Raw genomic sequence first — 18948 nt, 5'->3', positions numbered from 1 at the left:
AGGGAACTCGTAAAGACACCAGTAGTGTAGAGCTCAGATCCATCATAGCACACATGTTAAGTTAGGCACCAAATATTGTCAGCCTCGGTTTTCTCAGTCATTGAATCCCAGAGCTTCACGGCTAGAAGGGACCTCAGCTTGAAGAACCCTTCTGAAGAGCTGACTGGTGCTCGTCAACACAGTTGAATGTTGGAAAAGGCACATACTTTGTTTGAAAATGGGCACTAAATAATGAACAAGATATAGATCTGAAGATCTAAAGATCTGGATTGAGTGAAAAAGATTTGGCCATGAAGTTGAACTTGAAAAGACATGAAACACAGAACACAGCAATTCCTTAGTGGCGCACTGAGCCAGGGAGTTATTTATATACGCTTCTCAACAGCTATTTGGGGTAGATACTCTTATTCCCACCCGGCTTACAAGCTTGCCTGAGGTCACACGGCCAGAAAGTGAAACGGCCAGGATTTGAACCTAGAACTTCTCATTCAGCTTCTGTGAAACATGTGTCCGTGCCTTTGATCAGAGGCTCTGCTACGTTATTGGTGAGCACCAAGACTGATTAAAAAAAAAACATTTAAGGCTGCAAGACACTTTAAAAAAGAAATCGTGGGGCTGAAACATGACAAATGTTTATGTATAGTTTTTTATGTAAGTCAAGACCAGAGGCAAGCAGTCTAAGGCTGTTTGGCAGCTCCTCTCCTCAGGGTCCTCAGAGACCCTGCCCCTCCTGCATCCCTCCCCGCCTCGAGTTGGCCTCCATACCATCGCCTAAAATAGTGATGTCTGTGCTCTGGGCTGCAGGAGGGATGAAGGGAAGGAGAAGAAGGAATGAATGGTGCACAATAACTTCCCTCAAGAAAGTTTCCTGGAAATGGTGAGTTGATTTTCCACCTCTTCCATCAACCAAAACTTGAACTCATGCCCACATGAAGATTAGGACAGGTAATAAGGACTTACTCAAGGTGGCCATGTACCCAGCCAACCAGGAGGAGTTCTAGTACAGAGAAGCAAGGGAAAATGTATATGCGGAGACACAGTGGTCTCCGCTCTGGAGCACTTAGTGACGGGAAGTTGGGATTCACTGGCCTCTTGTTTTTTTCTACATATTTATAAGTCCAGCTGGCAGCCTCTGGAATTGGAGGCAACCCTAACCCTCACCATTCCTCTCTCCCCCTGTGCCTCTCCCTCTGGCTTCATGACTGAAATGAAAGCAGAAGCTGGTTTCACTTGGGGAACCTGTCTGGTTTAGAAATACAATCATCTGAAAGGCCTGTTAACTCATTTCCCTTCCTAGAGATACAGAAAGTTCTAGAACTCTGCAGGCTTCCTACTTTTACCCTTCTTCTCACACCAGGGAAGCATATTCTCTTCATGGGACTAGTTCGGGATTTTCTTCACCCTTGCCTATCCCATGGCAACAGCACTTGGGTACTCAGCCAGCTACCCTGCCCCTTTAAAGGTACTAAATGGGGACATAGACAAGGCACCAGCCTTGCACCTCCAGGGGCTTAAGTTCATGGAAGTGTTTATAAGTGAAAATAACCTTAGAGTCTCTCTTCCTCACTTTATTTAACTCACATGGCTCACCTTCCACTGGACAAGAGTGGGAGCTTCTATGTCACTAATTCTCAGACTTCTGAGACCAGAATAAATATCACCATAGGAGCTTGTGTAAAAAGCAATTGATTTGTTCTGGAGCCCACATTTTCTTTCTTTCTTTTTTATAAAGCACCCAAGATGCCGATGGTCAGGGGACCTAAATTTGATGCGCATTGGTTGTACACCTTTGTCACACCTCTGCAGGCATGAGGTGTCCATGTTCATGACTAAAGTCTGGGGTAATTGCCTCTGCCAGTCAGGAAACCCCCTGAGCTTTACATGACACATATTCATCTTCACTTCCCTCTTAAAAATAACTGCTAGGGACATGTTGTCTTTTGTAAAAAGATGTTTCCTTTGAGGGTCACGCAGAAATCAGTTGTTCTCTGTGGCTGTTTGGTTCCAGAGGGCGATGAGGGACCTCCACTGTCACAGCATCACCATCACTCTTCCAGGATGGTGATGTGGAAAGATACTAAGCAGCTTCCCTCATCCTTCTAAAAAACAGCTCTTCTGAGAAGCCAATCTATCCTTCAGTTCCAGGAAGACTCAAAGACTGGGAAGAATTTGGGGGACCGTTACTATGGTGAGGATCTGGGCCCAGCAAGAGGGAGCACCAATCTCAAGTTCGCTCAGCAAGGGAGGGGATCAGGTTCTACTGAAAGTTCTGTCGCTGGTTCCAAGCTCTGGGTGTTTCCACAGCCGACCGTTCATTTATTGTCACTTACCATACACAGGGTTACAGTAGTGATCAAGAGCCTGGAATCTCACCACTGCCTCGGGCGAGACAGGCACCACCGTCCGTAACTGTGTGATATATTCATTGGCTTGCTTTGTTCTTACATGCTAAGGAGAAGCTGAGCAGGGTGTATTAATCAAGGAGGACCAACATCTATAATGCATAAACTACAAATGTTAGTAGTTTAATAAAATAAAGGTTTATTTCTTGCTCACATCACAATCCAATGTAAATTGAAGGAGGTCTTTTTCCAAACATTCATTTGGGATTCACTCTCCTTTTACCCAGTGGCTTCCATCATCCCTGAGGGCCTTGGGGTCCTCTGCCTCTGGCCAGCCACTGAGGCAGGAATGAGAGGTGGAGAGTCAAGCGGACCAGCCTGGAGTGGAATCCATCACACCTGCCTCACCCCAGTGTCCATAGCTCCATGCCAAGACCGCCCAGTGCAAGGGATGCCAGGAATTGTGCGCCAGCCGAGCGCCCACAGGAAGAGGAAAGGGGGTTTGGTGAGCACACAGCATTCTCACCACTGCCAGGCGCCTGAGCTAGCGATGACCGGGGCTGGAAGGTGCTCTTTAATGTTTAGCTGAGATTGGTAGTCAGGGAGGGTCCTCCAGAGGAGATGACATTTCAGACACAGTACGATGGGTGAAAAGTATCCAGGCCCGGGCAGAGCTGAGGAGAGGACTTTCTGGACTCAGGGACACATGGGACATCTCTGAGGTAGATGTACTGGATGAACTTAAAAAGAGGCTGATATGGTTAGAGCTCAGAGGAGGAAGAAACTAGAAAGAGATGAGATCAGAGACAGGCCAGGCGGCAGGCTGTGCTGGCCTCTGGGAGCAACGGCAGGGAATCTGGACTATGTTTCATGGGCCATGAATGACACGTACTGATTTACAGTTTTAAAACTGTGCTTTTAAAATTACATTTGCAGAACTCTGCATTGTTCGTAACACAGGTAGGTACTGAGGGAGATAGAGATAAAAGATAATCCCTTCCCTATAGAAGGGCAGTGGACTTAAACAACAAAGAAGTATTCAGACACTGCTTCTTTTTATTTGCACAACAGTGAGTAAAACAGAAAATGACGGCTGTTAACTGATTCAGTGAGATTACAGTGACCTGTAGTGGTCAGAAGGGGAAGCCCCAGGAGGATCTCAAAGTTTACTGAGCATCTTGGGAAACAAAATGGAGGAGGCAGGGACTCCAGGTGGAATCAACACGAGCAAAGACCCAGAAGTGGCACGCAGCATATTTGGGGAATCCAGGAGGGTCTCAGACTGCAATGCTGCTGAAAGAAGAGATCCTCACAGCTCTCCATGAGAATGTGGGTATAATGACTAAGTTCAATGAAGCCAATATCCTAAAATGAAATGATATTGAACCCTGAATTAGACAGTGGAGCTGCTTTCCTAGATCACAAGTGCCAGAGCGGATCCCCAGTAAGTCTGTGCTCATTTGTGCCTGCCAGACCAGCTGGTGTTTAATGGGTGACATTATTAATTTAACTCAATTCATGAGAGAGTACAAATTGCTAAAAGGCTGGAAAACCTGTAGGTTTCTCTGCCAGGGATCTCACTATGGGTGTAATTGTGCTGGGACAGGGAGATGTTATTAGTGCCCCCGGGGTAGTGTTTGCTGCTGGTCCTACCACCAGAATAGACTGTAACTGGTGGCAGGTGCAGACAGGATTCTCCTCCTCCTGGCTCATTATCTCAAGGAGATTAGCTCTGGCTTAACATTTCCCCCATGCACTGGTCCTAGGCAAATTCCATAGAACTGTGTTTCCACTGAGCCAAAGTTTCATTAATTTATACATTACACCCTACAGAAGACTTTGGCATGCTGGCACAAATTCACAGCTATTAATTTTGTATTTTGGTATGGGAAGAGAATTCAGGGTGAAAGGACAAAATTTAAGAACACGATGAAGCCAGGCCAAAAGGTAGAAATACACATCATACCATGGTCCTCTGCACTATTTGGACGCAGGCTAGAAATTTGCCCTGAGAGTCTTAACAGCTAAAGGAGGAAGGGAAATGTGATCTCTTTTAAGATTGATGTTTTCCATTAAATCAAAGCAAAGAAGTGTGCAGCTTCTGGTCCTGAGACCTACTAGAAACTTCTCATATATGTGCTAATAAAGAGAACATGATAAGAACATTTTCTGCCTACAATGTTCCCAAATTCAGACTAACAGCATGAAATTGTACTGCAATTTAGGAAAATTAAGCGTATGAGGAAGCAAAAAAACCTGCAGGTTATGTGAGCAATTCTTTGGTGGTTTTGCATAATCTGAGGGTAAAATGTAAAACATCGAGCACTGAATACACTAGATGACCTTCTGGCAATCTTTCATAGAACAAGTCCAAGGGAGGAAGTTGAGTGTCAAGAAACATCTGCTGAACAAGATTTATTCATCAAACTCCTATCAAGAACTTATTTGGGGCTTCCCTGGTGGCGCTGTGGTTGAGAGTCCGCCTGCCGATGCAGGGGACACGGGTTTGTGCTCTGGTCCGGGAAGATCCCACATGCCGCGGAGCGGCTGGGCCCATGAGCCATGCCGCTGAGCCTGCGCGTCCGGAGCCTGTGCTCCGCAACGGGAGCGGCCACAACAGTGAGAGGCCCGCGTACCGCAAAAAAAAAAAACAAAACTGATTTGGTCAAGAGGGCCCTGCACATCAAGCCAGGGATAGATGAATAAGTAGATATGGCCCCTACTCTTAAAATATGTAGAGTCTGTTCAAGAAGACAATGTGTGGACAGATTATTGCAAATGCAATGTGTGCCAGAGGGCAAGGGGAAAACACATGTGGTCATTGGCTGAGATGCTGCTGAGTCATCACTTTGGGTGCTACTGATTGGGGGGTGGCGTTCCTTCTAACATTGTTTCTCTTTCAACGAGAAGGCTAGCTTGCTGTGGAAAGGCTTCTTAGTTGGGAATTGATTCTCTTTCCTCCTTTTCCATTGCCCCTGTTATGTAACAGCAGCTGATAGAATGAGAAGCATGGAAATGTGCACTTCATTTTGAGCAATTACAGTCAAGAAAAATTAATTGAAATGAGCACAAGATTTCTGGAGAAAAACAAGGGCCCAGTCTTCCCAATGTTTTGCAATAACATTTTGGTCTCTTTTTGTTGGCAGGCCAGTACCAGACTATTAATGAGCCTCTTCTTGACGACGTAAGTCAGCTGCTTTCCTTACCTATTTTGTCAGTGTTTGATATTTACAAAGTAAGTGGCTTTTATCAAGGTACTTAGTGAATTTAAAACAATTAAACTTTTCCAAATGGCATAATTCCCTGGCAGAGAAAACTGCATTTCAGTTCTTGGGTAGAAAACTGTATTCCTACAATATATGTAAATCAAATCATCATGCTGTATGTCTTAAACTTATACAGTGATGTATGTCAATTATTTCTCAGTAAAACTGGAAAAATAAATAAATATTGAGGCATTAATATAGAGAAAGGGAAAAATATTACATTTCCGTTCCTCAACTATACAATAAAGACAAAAATTAACTCACAATGGCCATTGTGAAGATTGAATAAGGTGAAAATACCAACACATGGTGCTGGCAAGTGTGTGATGAGAAAATCACTTCCTAAAACTCATGGTGAAATTTTAAATTGCAAGAAACTCTTTGGAAAGCAATTTCATAATATTAACTAACAAATATAAAAATGTCCATTTTCTTAGGCCCCATAATTCTATGGTTGGGAATTCAAATTAAAGAATTAAGCTAAAATTTGGATTAATATTTAAATACTCATCTATATTTTATAATATATTTTAAATGGCAACACACTAGGATCATGCTAAATATTCAATAATAGAAGAATCATTGAATGTATTATGATATATTCATATTATGAAGTCATTGATAATATTTACAAAGAAGTTTAATGACAAGAAAATTTTAAATTTATAACATGAAATTAGATATCTAATACTATAAATAATTTAATTGTTAAATTATAATATACATAATTTGAATACTTTTAACTAACCTATCTATAGATGATAAATGGGGTAGATAGAAATGATAGAGATAGATAGATGATAAATAGATGATAGATAGATAGACAGGATTTACCTGTAAAATCACTGGTTCTTTACTATTTGAAAGACTTCCTTAAGAATTTGGATTTCCCTGGTGGCAGAGTGGTTAAGAATCCGCCTGCCAATGCAAGGGACATGGGTTCAAGCCCTGGTTTGGGAAGATCCCACATGCCCTGGAGCAACTAAGCCTGTGTGCCACAATTAGTGAGCCCATGTGCCACAACTACTGAAGCCCACGTGCCTAGAGCCCATGCTCCTCAACAAGAGAAGCCACTGCAATAAGCCCGCGCACCACAACAAAGAGTAGCCGCTGCTCACCTCAACTAGAGAAAGTCCGCACACAGCAACAAAGACCCAATACAGCCAATAATAAAAATAAATAAATAAGTTTAAATAAAAAATTAAATTAAAGCTATGGCTCTTCATCCCAGGACACACACTCACACACACATACACACGATGAATCAATCAGTCAATCACAAAATATTTTATAAAGTATAAGGCTTATATATACTGAGCTTTTAGTAAGAACCCTGATAGTGACAGTAGACAGATACTAGATAGGTTAACAGATAAATAGATGTAATGCATTATATTTAAAATAAAACTCTGTCCCTTTCTCTTTCTGGAAAAAAATAAACCAAAATATTTATATTTGGTCCTGGGGGCAAGATTCTGAGGGTCTGATGTAGATTCTCTTCAGACCTGGAGCGATGGTTGCTGTTCCTGCTGGCGTCCCTTTGTGCCCTGCGCCCATGAAGTCTAGCAAGGTGACAGGACTAAAGATGGGCTCTGTCTCACATCTCCAGTTCTTCCAGCAGGTCCAAGGCTTTCCCAAAGAGACTATGCTCTGAGGAGTCTTGGTTGCCGTAATAGTATAAAAATGATGTCCTTGCAAAAATGTCTATCTGTCAGATCCCAAAGGAGTCAAATACTGGTGCTTCAACTCAGAGCTCACTTCTGTGTGCAGTTCTGGAGGAGAACAGCCCAGTCACCTCACTCACTTTGCCAGGTCAATTGTGAAAACCCCTGGAGTGCACCTCCCAGCATCTTTGCTTTGCCATGGGCACTCAGCTCCGCTGATAACTCAGCACGTCAACTAGAGAGAAGGGATCTAACGTGTCCTGAGCTCCTGTCATGGGCAGGCACCAAAGTAGAACCTTTATATACAATTTGCTCAATTAATCTCTGACTGCAACCAAATAAGGTAACTTTAGCCTTCTCCAATTTACAGACTGAAGTAAGGGAGGTTAAGTAACCTCCCCAAGGTCATAAAGTGGACTCACAGTTTAGATCTAGGAGAGGATGACTCCATCTTGGATCCATGCTAATGCTAAGCAGACCAATCTCACCTGGTTTCCCATCCAAGAACTCCTAGTCTGATCCCTGCTTACCTCCTGAGACCAGACCAAGTAGGCAGGGTTTCAGGGCTATAATGACCTGTTGCTGGGGGCACAGCATGAGCGCAAATATGCAAATGTTTCTACTCCAACTTTGTGTTCAGTGACGTAATCTTTTTCCTTTGGGTCACCAAGCTCTCCCCTACTAACCTGTTCCTGCTCTTAAATCACTATGTCGCTCCCTGGTCTCCTGCACCTGAACTCTTTACGTTTGATAAACGGGCCCTTCAAAACTTGCCTAATTCCTCTGTTCATGTAAGACTCAAGCTTTGCTTTCTATAGGAAGCACTTGGGAAAATCAAGGGCTAGCACATTGAAAGTCAAAATTGTTGTCTTCAGTGGGTCCATCTCCTTCTTTATGCTGTCCCATGAAGAACACAGATTTACTAAATTGCATTCTATACCTTTTCATTGAATGAGCAGAGTTTCCTTGAGCCAAAGTGGAGCCCAAAATGTCCTCCAGATAGGGGCCTGGTGAGGTCCCCCCATGCTATTGCTTACCTGGAAAGCAGACTCATCCTGTAACTAGTCTTTACTTTTACCAAACTGCTTTCCCTTTGATAGAGTGATGATAAAAAAAAAAAGACATACACCTGGAAGCTTGGGACTACTAAAGCACTTGTCTAAATATATTTCAGAATGAGAATAATGCCGACCTAGAATTTAAACTCAAGCCTATCTAATTCCAGGTTCCTACACTATAGTAAAATCACCTCATATGTATTTCTGCTTATACAATGAAATAGAGTACAGAAAGCACCTAACACATATAAAGTACTCAACAAATGTTAGAGAGACTTTAAAGGGAGGAGAACAAACCATGATTGGTGGCCTTCTCTTATCTCAAGCTTTTTTAAATAGTAGTTGTTATTACAATAGCAGTCATAATAATATTTACAACTAGTGTTTAGTGAGTGCTGACCCTCAGGTATTTTGCTAAAAATTTTACATTCATGATCTCAGTTAAGACACTTCTGGCTGAGTATGATGTTAACTGTGGGCTTGTCATACATGGCCTTTATTATGTTAAGGTATATGCCTCCTATACTCATTTTATTCAGTTTTTATCATAAACAGATGTTGAAACTTGTCAAATACTTTTATGCATCTATTGAAGTCAATATGTGATTTTTTTATCCTTCGTTTGGTTAATGTGGTGTATCGTGTTGATTGATTTGCAGATTGAGCTATCCTTGCATCCTTGGAATAAATCTCATTTGATCGTGGTGTATGATCCTAATGTATTGTTGTATTCGATTTGCTTGTTTTTTCTTTAATATCTTTATTGGAGTATAATTGCTTTACAATGGTGTGTTAGTTTCTGCAGTGTAACAAAGTGAATCAGCTATACATATACATATATCCCCATATCTCCTCTCTCTTGCGTCTCCCTCCCAAACTCCCTATCCCACCCCTCTAGGTGGACACAAAGCACTGAGCTGATCTCCCTGTGCTATGTGGCTGCTTCCCACTAGCTATCTATTTTACATTTGGTAGTGTATATATGTAAATGCCACTCTATTACTTTGTCCCAGCTTACCCTTACCCCTCCACATGTCCTCAAGTCCATTCTCTACATCTGCATCTTTATTCCTGTCCTGCCCCTGGGTTCTTCAGAACCTTTTACTTTTTTTTAGATTTCATATATATGTGTTAGCATACGGTATTTGTTTTCTCTTTCTGACTTACTTCACTCTGTATGACAGACTCTATGTCCATCCACCTCACCGCAAATAACTCAATTTCATTTCTTTTTATGGCTGAGTAATATTCCATTGTATATATGTGCCATATCTTCTTTATTCACTCACCTGTTGATGGACACATAGGTTGCTTCCATATCCTGTCTATTGTAAATAGAGCTGCAATGAACATTGTGGTACATGACTCTTTTTCAAGTATGGTTTTCTCAGGGTATATGTCCAGTAGTGGGATTGCTAGGTCGTATGGTAGTTCTATTTTTAGTTTTTTAAGGAACCTCCATACTGTTCTCCATAGTGGTTGTATCAATTTAAATTCCCACCAACAGTGCAAGGGGGTTCCCTTTTCTCCACACTCTCTCCAGCATTTATTGTTTGTACATATTTTCATGATGCCATTCTGACTGGTGTGAGGTGATACCTCACTGTAGTTTTGTCTTGCATTTCTCTAATGATTACTGATGTTGAGCATCCTTTCACGTGTTTGCTGGCAATCTGTGTATCTTCTTTGGAGAAATGTCTATTTAGGTCTTCTGCCCATTTTTGGATTGGGTTGTTTGTTTTTTTTTGATATTGAGCTGCACGAGCTGCTTGTAAATTTTGGAGATTAATCCTTTGTCAGTTGCTTCATTTGCGAATATTTTCTCCCATTCTGAGGGTTGTCTTTTCGTCTTTTTATGGTTTCCTTTGCTGTGCAAAAACTTTTAAGTTTCATTAGGTCCCATTTGTTTATTTTCGTTTTTATTTCTATTTCTCTAGGAGGTGGGTCAAAAAGGATCTTGCTGTGATTTATGTAATGGAGTGTTCTGCCTATGTTTTACTCTAAGAGTTTTATAGTGTCCGGCCTTACATTTCGGTCTTGAATCCATTTTGAGTTTACTTTTCTGTATGGTGTTAGGGGGTGTTCTAATTTCATTCTTTTACATGTAGCTGTCCACTTTTCCCGACACCACTTATTGAAAAGCCTGTCTTTTTTCCATTGTATATTCTTGCCTCCTTTATCAGAAATAAGGTGACCATATGTGTCAGGGTTTATCTCTGGGCTTTCTATCCTGTTCCTTTGATCTATATTTGTGTTTTTGTGCCAATACCTTAAGGCTTGATTACTGTAACTTTGTAGTATAGTTTGAAGTCTGGGAGCCTGATTCCTCCAGCTCCGTTTTTCTTTCTCAAGATTGCTTTGGCTATTTGAGGTCTTTGTGTTTCCATACAAATTGTGAAAATTTTCGTTCTAGTTCTGTGAAAATTGCCATTGGTAGTTTGACAGGGATTGCATTGAATCTGTAGATTGCTTTGGGTATTATAGTCATTTTCACAATGTTGATTCTTCCAATCCAATAATATGGTATATCTCTCCATCTGTTTGTATCGTCTTTAATTTCTTTCATCAGTGTCTTATAGTTTTCTGCATACAGGTCTTTCTTCTCCTTAGGTAGATTTATTCCTAGCTATTTTATTCTTTTTGTTGCAATGGTAAATGGGAGTGTTTCCTTAATTTCTCTTTCAGATTTTTCATCATTAGTGTATAGGAATGCAAGAGATTTCTGTGCATTAATTTTTATCCTGCTACTTTACCAAATTCATTGATTAGCTCTAGTAGTTTTCTGGTAGCATCTTTAGGATTCTCTATGTATAGTATCATGTCATCTGCAAACAGTGACAGCTTTACTTCTTTTCCAGTTTGGATTCCTTTTATTTCTTTTTCTTCTCTGATTGCTGTGGCTAAAACTTCCAAAAGAATGTTGAATAATAGTGGTGAGAGTGAACAACCTTGTCTTGTTCCTGATCTTAGAGGAAATGGTTTCAGTTTTTCACCATTGAGAATGATGTTGGCTGTGGGTTTGTCATATATGGCCTTTACTATGTTGAGGTAACATCCCTCTATGCCTACTTTCTGGAGAGTTTTTATCATAAATCAGTGTTAAATTTTGTTGAAAGCTTTTTCTGCATCTATTGAGATGATCATGTGATTTTTCTCCTTCAATTTGTTAATATGGTATATCGCATTGATTGATTTGCATATACTGAAGGATCCTTGCGTTCCTGGGATAAACCCCACTTCATCATGGTGTATGATCCTTTTAATGTGTTGCTGGATTCTGTTTGCTAGTATTCTGTTAAGGATTTTTGTATCTATGTTCATCAGTGATATTGGCCTGTAGTTCTCTTTCTTTGTGACATCTTTGTCTGGTTTTGGTATCAGGGTGATGGTGGCCTCATAGAATGAGTTTGATACTGTTCCTCCCTCTGCTATATTTTGGAAGAGTTTGAGAAGGATAAGTGTTAGCTCTTCTCTAAATGCTTAACAGAATTTGCCTGTGAAGCCATCTGGTCCTGGGCTTTTGTTTGTCAGAAGATTTTTAATCACAGTCTCAATTTCAGTGCTTGTGATTGATATGTTTATATTCTCTATATCTTCCTGCTTCAGCCTCAGAAGGTTGTGCTTTTCTAAGAATTTGTCCATTTCTTCCAGGTTGTCCATTTTATTGGTATATAGTTGCTTGTTGTAATCTCTCATGATCCTTTGTATTTCTGCAGTGTCAGTTGTTACATCTCCTTTTTCATTTCTAAATCTATTGATTTGTGTCTTCCCCCTTTTTTTCTTGATAAGTCTGGCTAGTGGTTTATCAATTATGTGTATCTTCTCAAAGAAACGCTTTTAGTTTTATTGATCTTTGCTATTGTTTCCTTCATTTCTTTTTCATTTATTTCTGATCTGATTTTTATGATGTCTTTCCTTCTGCTAACTTTGGAGGGTTTTTTGTTCTTCTTTGTCTAATTGCTTTTGGTGTAAGGTTAGGTTGTTCATTTGAGATGTTTCTTGCTTCTTAAGGTAGGATTGTATTGCTATAAACTTCCCCCTTAGAACTGCTTTTGCTGTATCCCATAGGTTTTCGGTCATCGTGTTTTCATTGTCTTTTGTTTCTAGGTATTTTTTTATTTCCTCTTTGATTTCTTCAGTGATCTCTTGGTTATTTAGTAGTTTTTCTACAGATTTTTTTCCTGTAATTGATATCTACTCTCATAGCGTTGTGGTCAGAAAAGATGCTTGATATGATTTCAATTGTCTTAAATTTACCAAGGCTTGATCTGTGACACAAGATATGATCTATCCTGGAGAATGTTCCATGAGCACCTGAGAAGAAAGTGTATTCTGTTATTTTTGTATGGAATGTCCTACAAATATCAATTAAGTCCATCTTGTTTAATGTATCATTTAAAGTTTGTGTTTCCTTATTTATTTTCATTTTGGGTGATGTGTCCATTGGTGAAAGTGGCGTGTTAAAGTCCCCTACTATGATTGTGTTACTGTCGATTTCCCCTTGTATGGCTGTTAGCATTTGCCTTACATATTGAGGTGCACCTATGTTGGGTTCATAAATATTTACAATTGTTATATTGTCTTCTTGGATTGATCCCTTGATCATTATGTAGTGGCCTTCTTTGTCCCTTGTAATAGTCTTTATTTTAAAGTCAATTTTGTCTGATATGAGAATGCTACTCCAGCTTTCTTTTGATTTCCATTTGCATGGAATATCTTTTTCCATCCCCTCACTTTCAGTCTGTATGTGTCCCTAGGCCTGAAGTGTGTCTCTTGTAGACAGCATATATACGGGTCTTGTTTTTGTATCCATTCAGCCAGTCTGTGTCTTTTGGTTGGAGCATTTAATCCATTTACATTTAAGGTAGTTATCAATATGTATGTTCCTATTACCATTTTCTTAACTGTTTTGGTTTTGTTATTGTAGGTCTTTTCATTCTCTTGTGTTTCCTTCCTAGAGAAGTTCCTTTAGCATTTGTTATAAAGCTGGTTTGGTGGTGCTGAATTCTCTTAACTTTTGCTTGTCTGTAAAGGTTTTAATTTCTCCATCGACTCTGAGTGAGATCCTTGCTGGGTAGAGTAATCTTGGTTGTACGTTTTTCCCTTTCATCACTCTAAATATGTCCTGTCACTCCCTTCTGGCTTGCAGAGTTTCTGCTGAAAGATCAGCTCTTAGCCTTATGGGGATTCCCTTATATGTTATTTGTTGCTTTTCCCTTTCTGCTTTTAATATTTTTCTTTGTATTTAATTTTTGATAGTTTGATTAATATGTGTCTTGGCATGTTTCTCCTTGGACTTATCCTGTATGGGACTCCCTGTGCTTCCTGGACTTTCGACTATTTCCTTTCCCATATTAGGGAAGTTTCCAACTATAATCTCTTCAAATATTTTCTCAGACCCTTTCTTTTTCTCTTCTTCTTCTGGGACCCCTATAATTCGAATGTTGGTGTGTTTAATGTTGTCCCAGAGGTCTCTGATACTGTCCTCAATTCTTTTCATTCTTTTTTCTTTATTCTGCTCTGCAGTAGTTATTTCCACTATTTTATCTTCCAGGTCACTTATCCATTCTTCTGCCTCAGGTATTCTGCTATTGATTCCATCTAGAGAATTTTTAATTTCATTTATTGTGTTGTTCATCATTTTTTGTTTGCTTTTTAATTCTTCTAGGTCCTTGGTAAACGTTTCTTGTATTTTCTCCATTCTATTTCCAAGATTTTGGATCATCTTTACTATCATTACTCTGTACTCTTTGTCAGGTAGACTGCCTATTTCCTCTTCATTTGTTTGGTCTGGTGAGTTTTTACCTTGCTCCTTCATCTGCTGTGTATTTCTCTGTCTTCTCATTTTGCTTAACTTACTGTGTTTGGGGTCTCCTTTTCACAGGCTGCAGTTTCGTAGTTCCTGTTGTTTTTGGTGTCTGCCCCCAGTGGCTGAGATTGGTTCAGTGGGTTTTGTAGGCTTCCTGGTTGAGGGGACTGGTGCCTGTGTTCTGGTGGATGAGGCTGGATCTTGTCTTTCTGGTGGGTAGGACCCCACCTGGTGGTGTGTTTTGGGGTGTCTGTGACCTTAATATGATTTTAGGCAGCCTCTCTACTACTGGGTGGGGTTGCATTCCTGTCTTGCTAGTTTTTTTTGGCATAGGCTGTCCAGCACTGTAACTTGCTGCTCTTTGAGTGGAGTTGGGTCTTAGCGTTGAGATGGAGATCTCTGGGAGCGCTTTTGCCATTTGATATTATATGGAGCCGTGAGGTCTCTGGTCCTGAACAATGTCCTGAACTCAGCTCTCCCACCTCAGAGGCTCAGGCCTGAAACCCGGCCAGAGCATCAAGACCCTGTCAGCCACATGGCTCAGAAGGAAAGGGAGAAAGAAGAAAGAAAGAAAGAAAGAAAGAAAGAAAGAAAGAAAGAAAGAAAGAAAGAAAGAAAGAAAGAAAGAAAGAAAGAAAGAAAGAAAGAAAGGAAGGAAGGAAGGAAGGAAGGAAGGAAGGAAGGAAGGAAGGAAGGAAGGGAAAGGAAGGAAGGAAGGAAGGAAGGAAGGAAGGAAGGAAGGAAGGGAAAGAAAGAAAGAAAGGAAGAAAGAAAGAAAGAAAATATAATAAAATACAATAAAGTTATTAAAATAAAGAATTTTTTAAATTATTAAAAATTTTTTAAATTTAAAAGTAATAAAAAAAAGAAAGAAAGTGCAACCAAACGAAAAAATATATCTATCAATGGTAACAAGTGCTAAAAACTATACTAAAAAAAAAAAAAGGACAGACAGAACCCTAGGACAAATGGCAAAAGCAAAGCTATACAGACAAAATCACACAAAGAAGCATACACACTCACAAAAAGAGGAAAAGGAAAAAATATATATTTTTTTTGGGAAGTCTGAGGTCTTCTGCCAGTGTTCAGTAGGTTTTCTGTAGGAGTTTTTCCATGTATAGATGTATTTCTGATGCATTTGTGGGGAGGAAGCTGATCCCCACATCTTACTCTTCCTCCATCTTGAATGTCTCCTGGACTTTTATTTTTGAAATGTTTTTGACTACTGCTTCAATCTGCTTACTAGGGATCAGTCTATTCAGAAAATCTGGTTCTTCATGATTCAATCTTGGAAGGTTGTATAATTCTAAGAATTTATATCCATTTCATTTTGGTTATCCAATTTGTTGGCATATAGCTATTCACAGTAGTCTCTTATAACCTTTATTTTTTTTTTTTTTTTTTGCGGTACGCGGGCCTCTCACTGTTGTGGCTTCTCCCGTTGAGGAGCACAGGCTCCGGACGCGCAGGCTCAGCGGCCATGGCTCACGGGCCCAGCCGCTCTGCGACATGTGGGATCTTCCCGGACCAGGGCACGAACCTGTGTCCCCTGCATTGGCAGGTGGACTCTCAACCACTGCACCACCAGGGAAGCCCCCTCTTATAATCTTTTGTATTTCTGTGGTATTTGTTGTAACTTTTCTTTTGTTTCAGATTTTATTTATTTAAGCCTTCTCATTTTTTCTTAGTATATCTAGCTAAAGGTTTACCCATTTCATTTATCTTTTCAAAGAAGCAGGTCTTAGTTTCATTCATCTTTTTCTGTTGTCTTTTTTTCTCTATTTCATTTACTTCTGCTCTAATTTTTAGTATTTTCTTCCTTCTACTGACTTTGGGCTTTGTTTTCTCTTCTTTTTCTAGCTATTTTATGTATAAGGTTATATTATTTATTCAAGATTTTTCTTATTTCTTGAGGTAGGCCTGTATTGCTACCTTCCCTCTTAGTACTGCTTGGCTGCATACATAGGTTTTGGTATGTCATATTTTTATTTTTATTTGTCCTCATGTGTTTTTTTTTTATTTCTCCTTTGAATTTTTCCATTAACCCAATATTTGTTCAGTAGCATGTTGTTTAGTCTTATGTTCATTTGTCTATACAGGTTGTATCCTTTTCTTCTCCCCCTCATATTTTTGTTGCCACAAAAACTTCCCTTTTTATGTTGTGAGTTCATTACCAAATTTAAGTAGCTATAGTTATTTTTAATGTTTTTTCCTTTAACCTTTATGCTATAATTAAGTGTTTAACAACCTATTCTGATATAGAGTTGCAATTTTCTGATTCTCTCTATTTATCACATTACTCAAAGTTTTGTATACTTTTACCTTTTTGTTTCAAGTAGAAGAGCTCCTTTCAACATTTCTTGTAAGGAAGGTCTAGTGGTCATGAACTCCCTCAGGTTTTATTTGTCTAGGAAAGCCTTTATTTCTCCTTTATATCTGAAAGATAACTTTGCTGGATAGAGTATTCTTGGCTCACAGTTTTTATCTTTCAGTATTTTGAGTATGTCATTCCTTTCTCTCATGGCCTACAGAGTTTCTGCTGAGAAGTCTGCAGATAGCCTAATGGGAGTACCTTTGTAGGTTACTGTCTTTTTTTTCCCTGACTGCCTTTAATACTCTTTCTTTATCATTGACTTTTGACAGTTTTAATATAATGTGTCTTGGAGAAGGTCTTTTTGCATTAAGATAATTAGGTGTTCTATTAGCTTCGTGGACTTGTATATCCAGTTCCCTCCTCGGGTTTGGGAAGTTCTCAGCTATTATTTTTTTAAATAAGCTCTCTACTCCCTTCTCCCTCTCTTCCTTTTCTGGTATACCCGCTATCTTATGGTGCTTTTTTCTAATGCAATCAGATAATTCTTATAGAATTTGTTCATTTTTTTAAAAAAATCTTAGTTCTCTCTCCTCTTCTACCTGAATCATTTTTAAATTTCTATCTTTGAGCTCACTGATTCTCTCTTCCACATTATCTGCTCTATTCCCAGTGCTTTCTAATGTATTCTTCAGCTCATTTATTGAGTTCTCAAGCTCCAGAATTTCTGTTTGATTATTTTTTACAGTTTTAGTCTCTTTGGTAAAGTATTCCTTCTGTCATTGGTTTTATTCCTGAGCTCATTGAATTGCTTTCTGAGTTTTCTTATGGCTTGTTGAGTTTCCTCGTGACAGCTATTTTTAACTCTACCAGTTAGATCACAGTCTCCTGTGACTTAAATTTGGTTTCTGGATAATTGTCATATTGATTTTGTGATACTGTGTTACCACGGTTTTTCATGGTGCTTGATGAGTTGTTCCTCTACCAGTGCATTTGAAGTAGTAAACATCTCTCTTGTTTAGGTAAAGCTTTGTTTACTTTGATTCTAACAGTTCCACAGATTGGTAATTAGAGACCTTTCTTTTGTTTTTCGGTAGGTGCTGCTATACCACGTTTTTGTTTTTTCTTATCTGAGCTGCCTATTTGAGAATCAGCAGTTTCCACCCTCCACTGCCTCTACCAGAAATTTCACTGGTGCCCTTGTCATTGCAGCTTATGCCTCTGGGATCACTGGTGCCTTGCTGATGTCAATGTCACTGCTGCTACTGGCATCTTCATGTCCAGTGTTGCTTGAGTTATCAGCAATGCTACTGTAGCAAGGGATGGGGAGCCATGGACAGGGGGTGCCAGAATCACACGCACACCTGGCGTTTGCAGGTCCTGCTGCTGCTGCTGCTGCTGCCCAGTTCCTTGTGGCCATGGGCACCACTGTAGCCAGGAAATAAGAGTCGTGTACCACCTCTGCTGCTGCCACCAGGTTTTCTGGGGGTCAGGATTATGGGCACCACCTCTACTGTTCCCCTGATTCTACCCTCTCTATGCATTCCGATCTACCTACCTTCAGATGTACAAACATGTGGATCTCTCTGGAGTCCTGGTGTCTTGGGCAGAGGAACCTTTGTTGAGTTATGGATGTTTTACTAGTTGTAGATTGAAGGGGAGAGACAAAGGGAGTGTCTCACACCATCATAACGCTGATGTCATTCTAGGGATAGCATTAGAATTCTGCCTACTACAAGAATTTAACTGCCTCAGATCCCAGACTCTCAAATCTTTAACTCCAAGCTAAGAGAATCCGTATTACGCCCCTAGCTAGCATGGTAGTCTATAATCTTTGTCATTATTGTACCTTTCCTTGACTCACTCAAACGTTCCCTCCTTAGGGAAGGAAATTAGCAGCAGTCCTCGACGAAGCAAAAGGCCACACAGATGAGGACTATGAAGACCTTGAGCTTCACATGGTAGAAGCATGGCAATCAGTGAAAATTTTACCAACCAGGCCTATAAAGGAATCTGAATATGCGGGTAACATTTGGGGGCTGAAATCTGAAAATGCATGTCCGTGCTGCAGTAATGCATAGCAACTAAAGCTGCAGGTTCTGAATTAAACAGCTCTAGTTTAAAATCATGCCTCTATGTCTTATTAGCTGTGTGACCTTGAGCAAGCATCTAAAAATCATTTTCTCTATCAGAAAACAGGGTTCATAATAAGAGAACTTACCCCCAGAGTTTTTTTTGAAGATCACATGTATGATGCATGCTGAGTTCTCACCAGAGGACTTAACACAGAGTCAGAGCTCTGTGACTATTGGTTATTATTATCATGATGCTCATCTTAAGTCCTAGAAACAACTGATGAGCGTGACAGAACATTGACCAGCAGGAATGTGGGCAACATCCCTGTTAAGACAAAGTTTGCATAGAGGAGATTACAGTAAAAGGGAAGACTTTTTAATATGGCTGATATGTTTTGCCAGTAACCAGCATATGAGTGGAAC

The 18948-nt window shown here is 40.0% G+C and overlaps 1 protein-coding gene across 9 annotated transcripts in view; it reads left to right on the top strand.

Annotated features, from left to right (window-relative positions):
* The window catches only part of CLNK (cytokine dependent hematopoietic cell linker), a 187577-nt gene that overhangs the window by 96870 nt on the left and 71759 nt on the right, over positions 1–18948 (top strand). For 6 of the 9 annotated variants that reach the window (XM_089911668.1, XM_089911669.1, XM_089911667.1 and 3 more), the window contains 2 exons: positions 5489–5526; positions 18334–18475. In XM_089911668.1, coding sequence (XP_089767794.1) covers positions 5489–5526; positions 18334–18475 — 180 coding nt within the window. Of the gene's footprint in view, positions 1–805; positions 878–5488; positions 5527–18333; positions 18476–18948 lie in introns of those variants that run through there. The other 3 variants (XM_089911671.1, XM_089911670.1, XM_089911672.1) reach the window with 2 other exon arrangements.

The sequence above is a fragment of the Delphinapterus leucas genome, chromosome 5 (assembly GCF_059928025.1).
Source record: "Delphinapterus leucas isolate spDelLeu-1000000601 "Yukka" chromosome 5, BTC_Dleu_Yukka2, whole genome shotgun sequence".
Classification (NCBI taxonomy): Eukaryota; Metazoa; Chordata; class Mammalia; order Artiodactyla; family Monodontidae; genus Delphinapterus; species Delphinapterus leucas.
The sequence above is the reverse complement of the archived record's forward strand: the minus strand, read 5'-3'. Positions and strand labels throughout refer to the sequence as shown.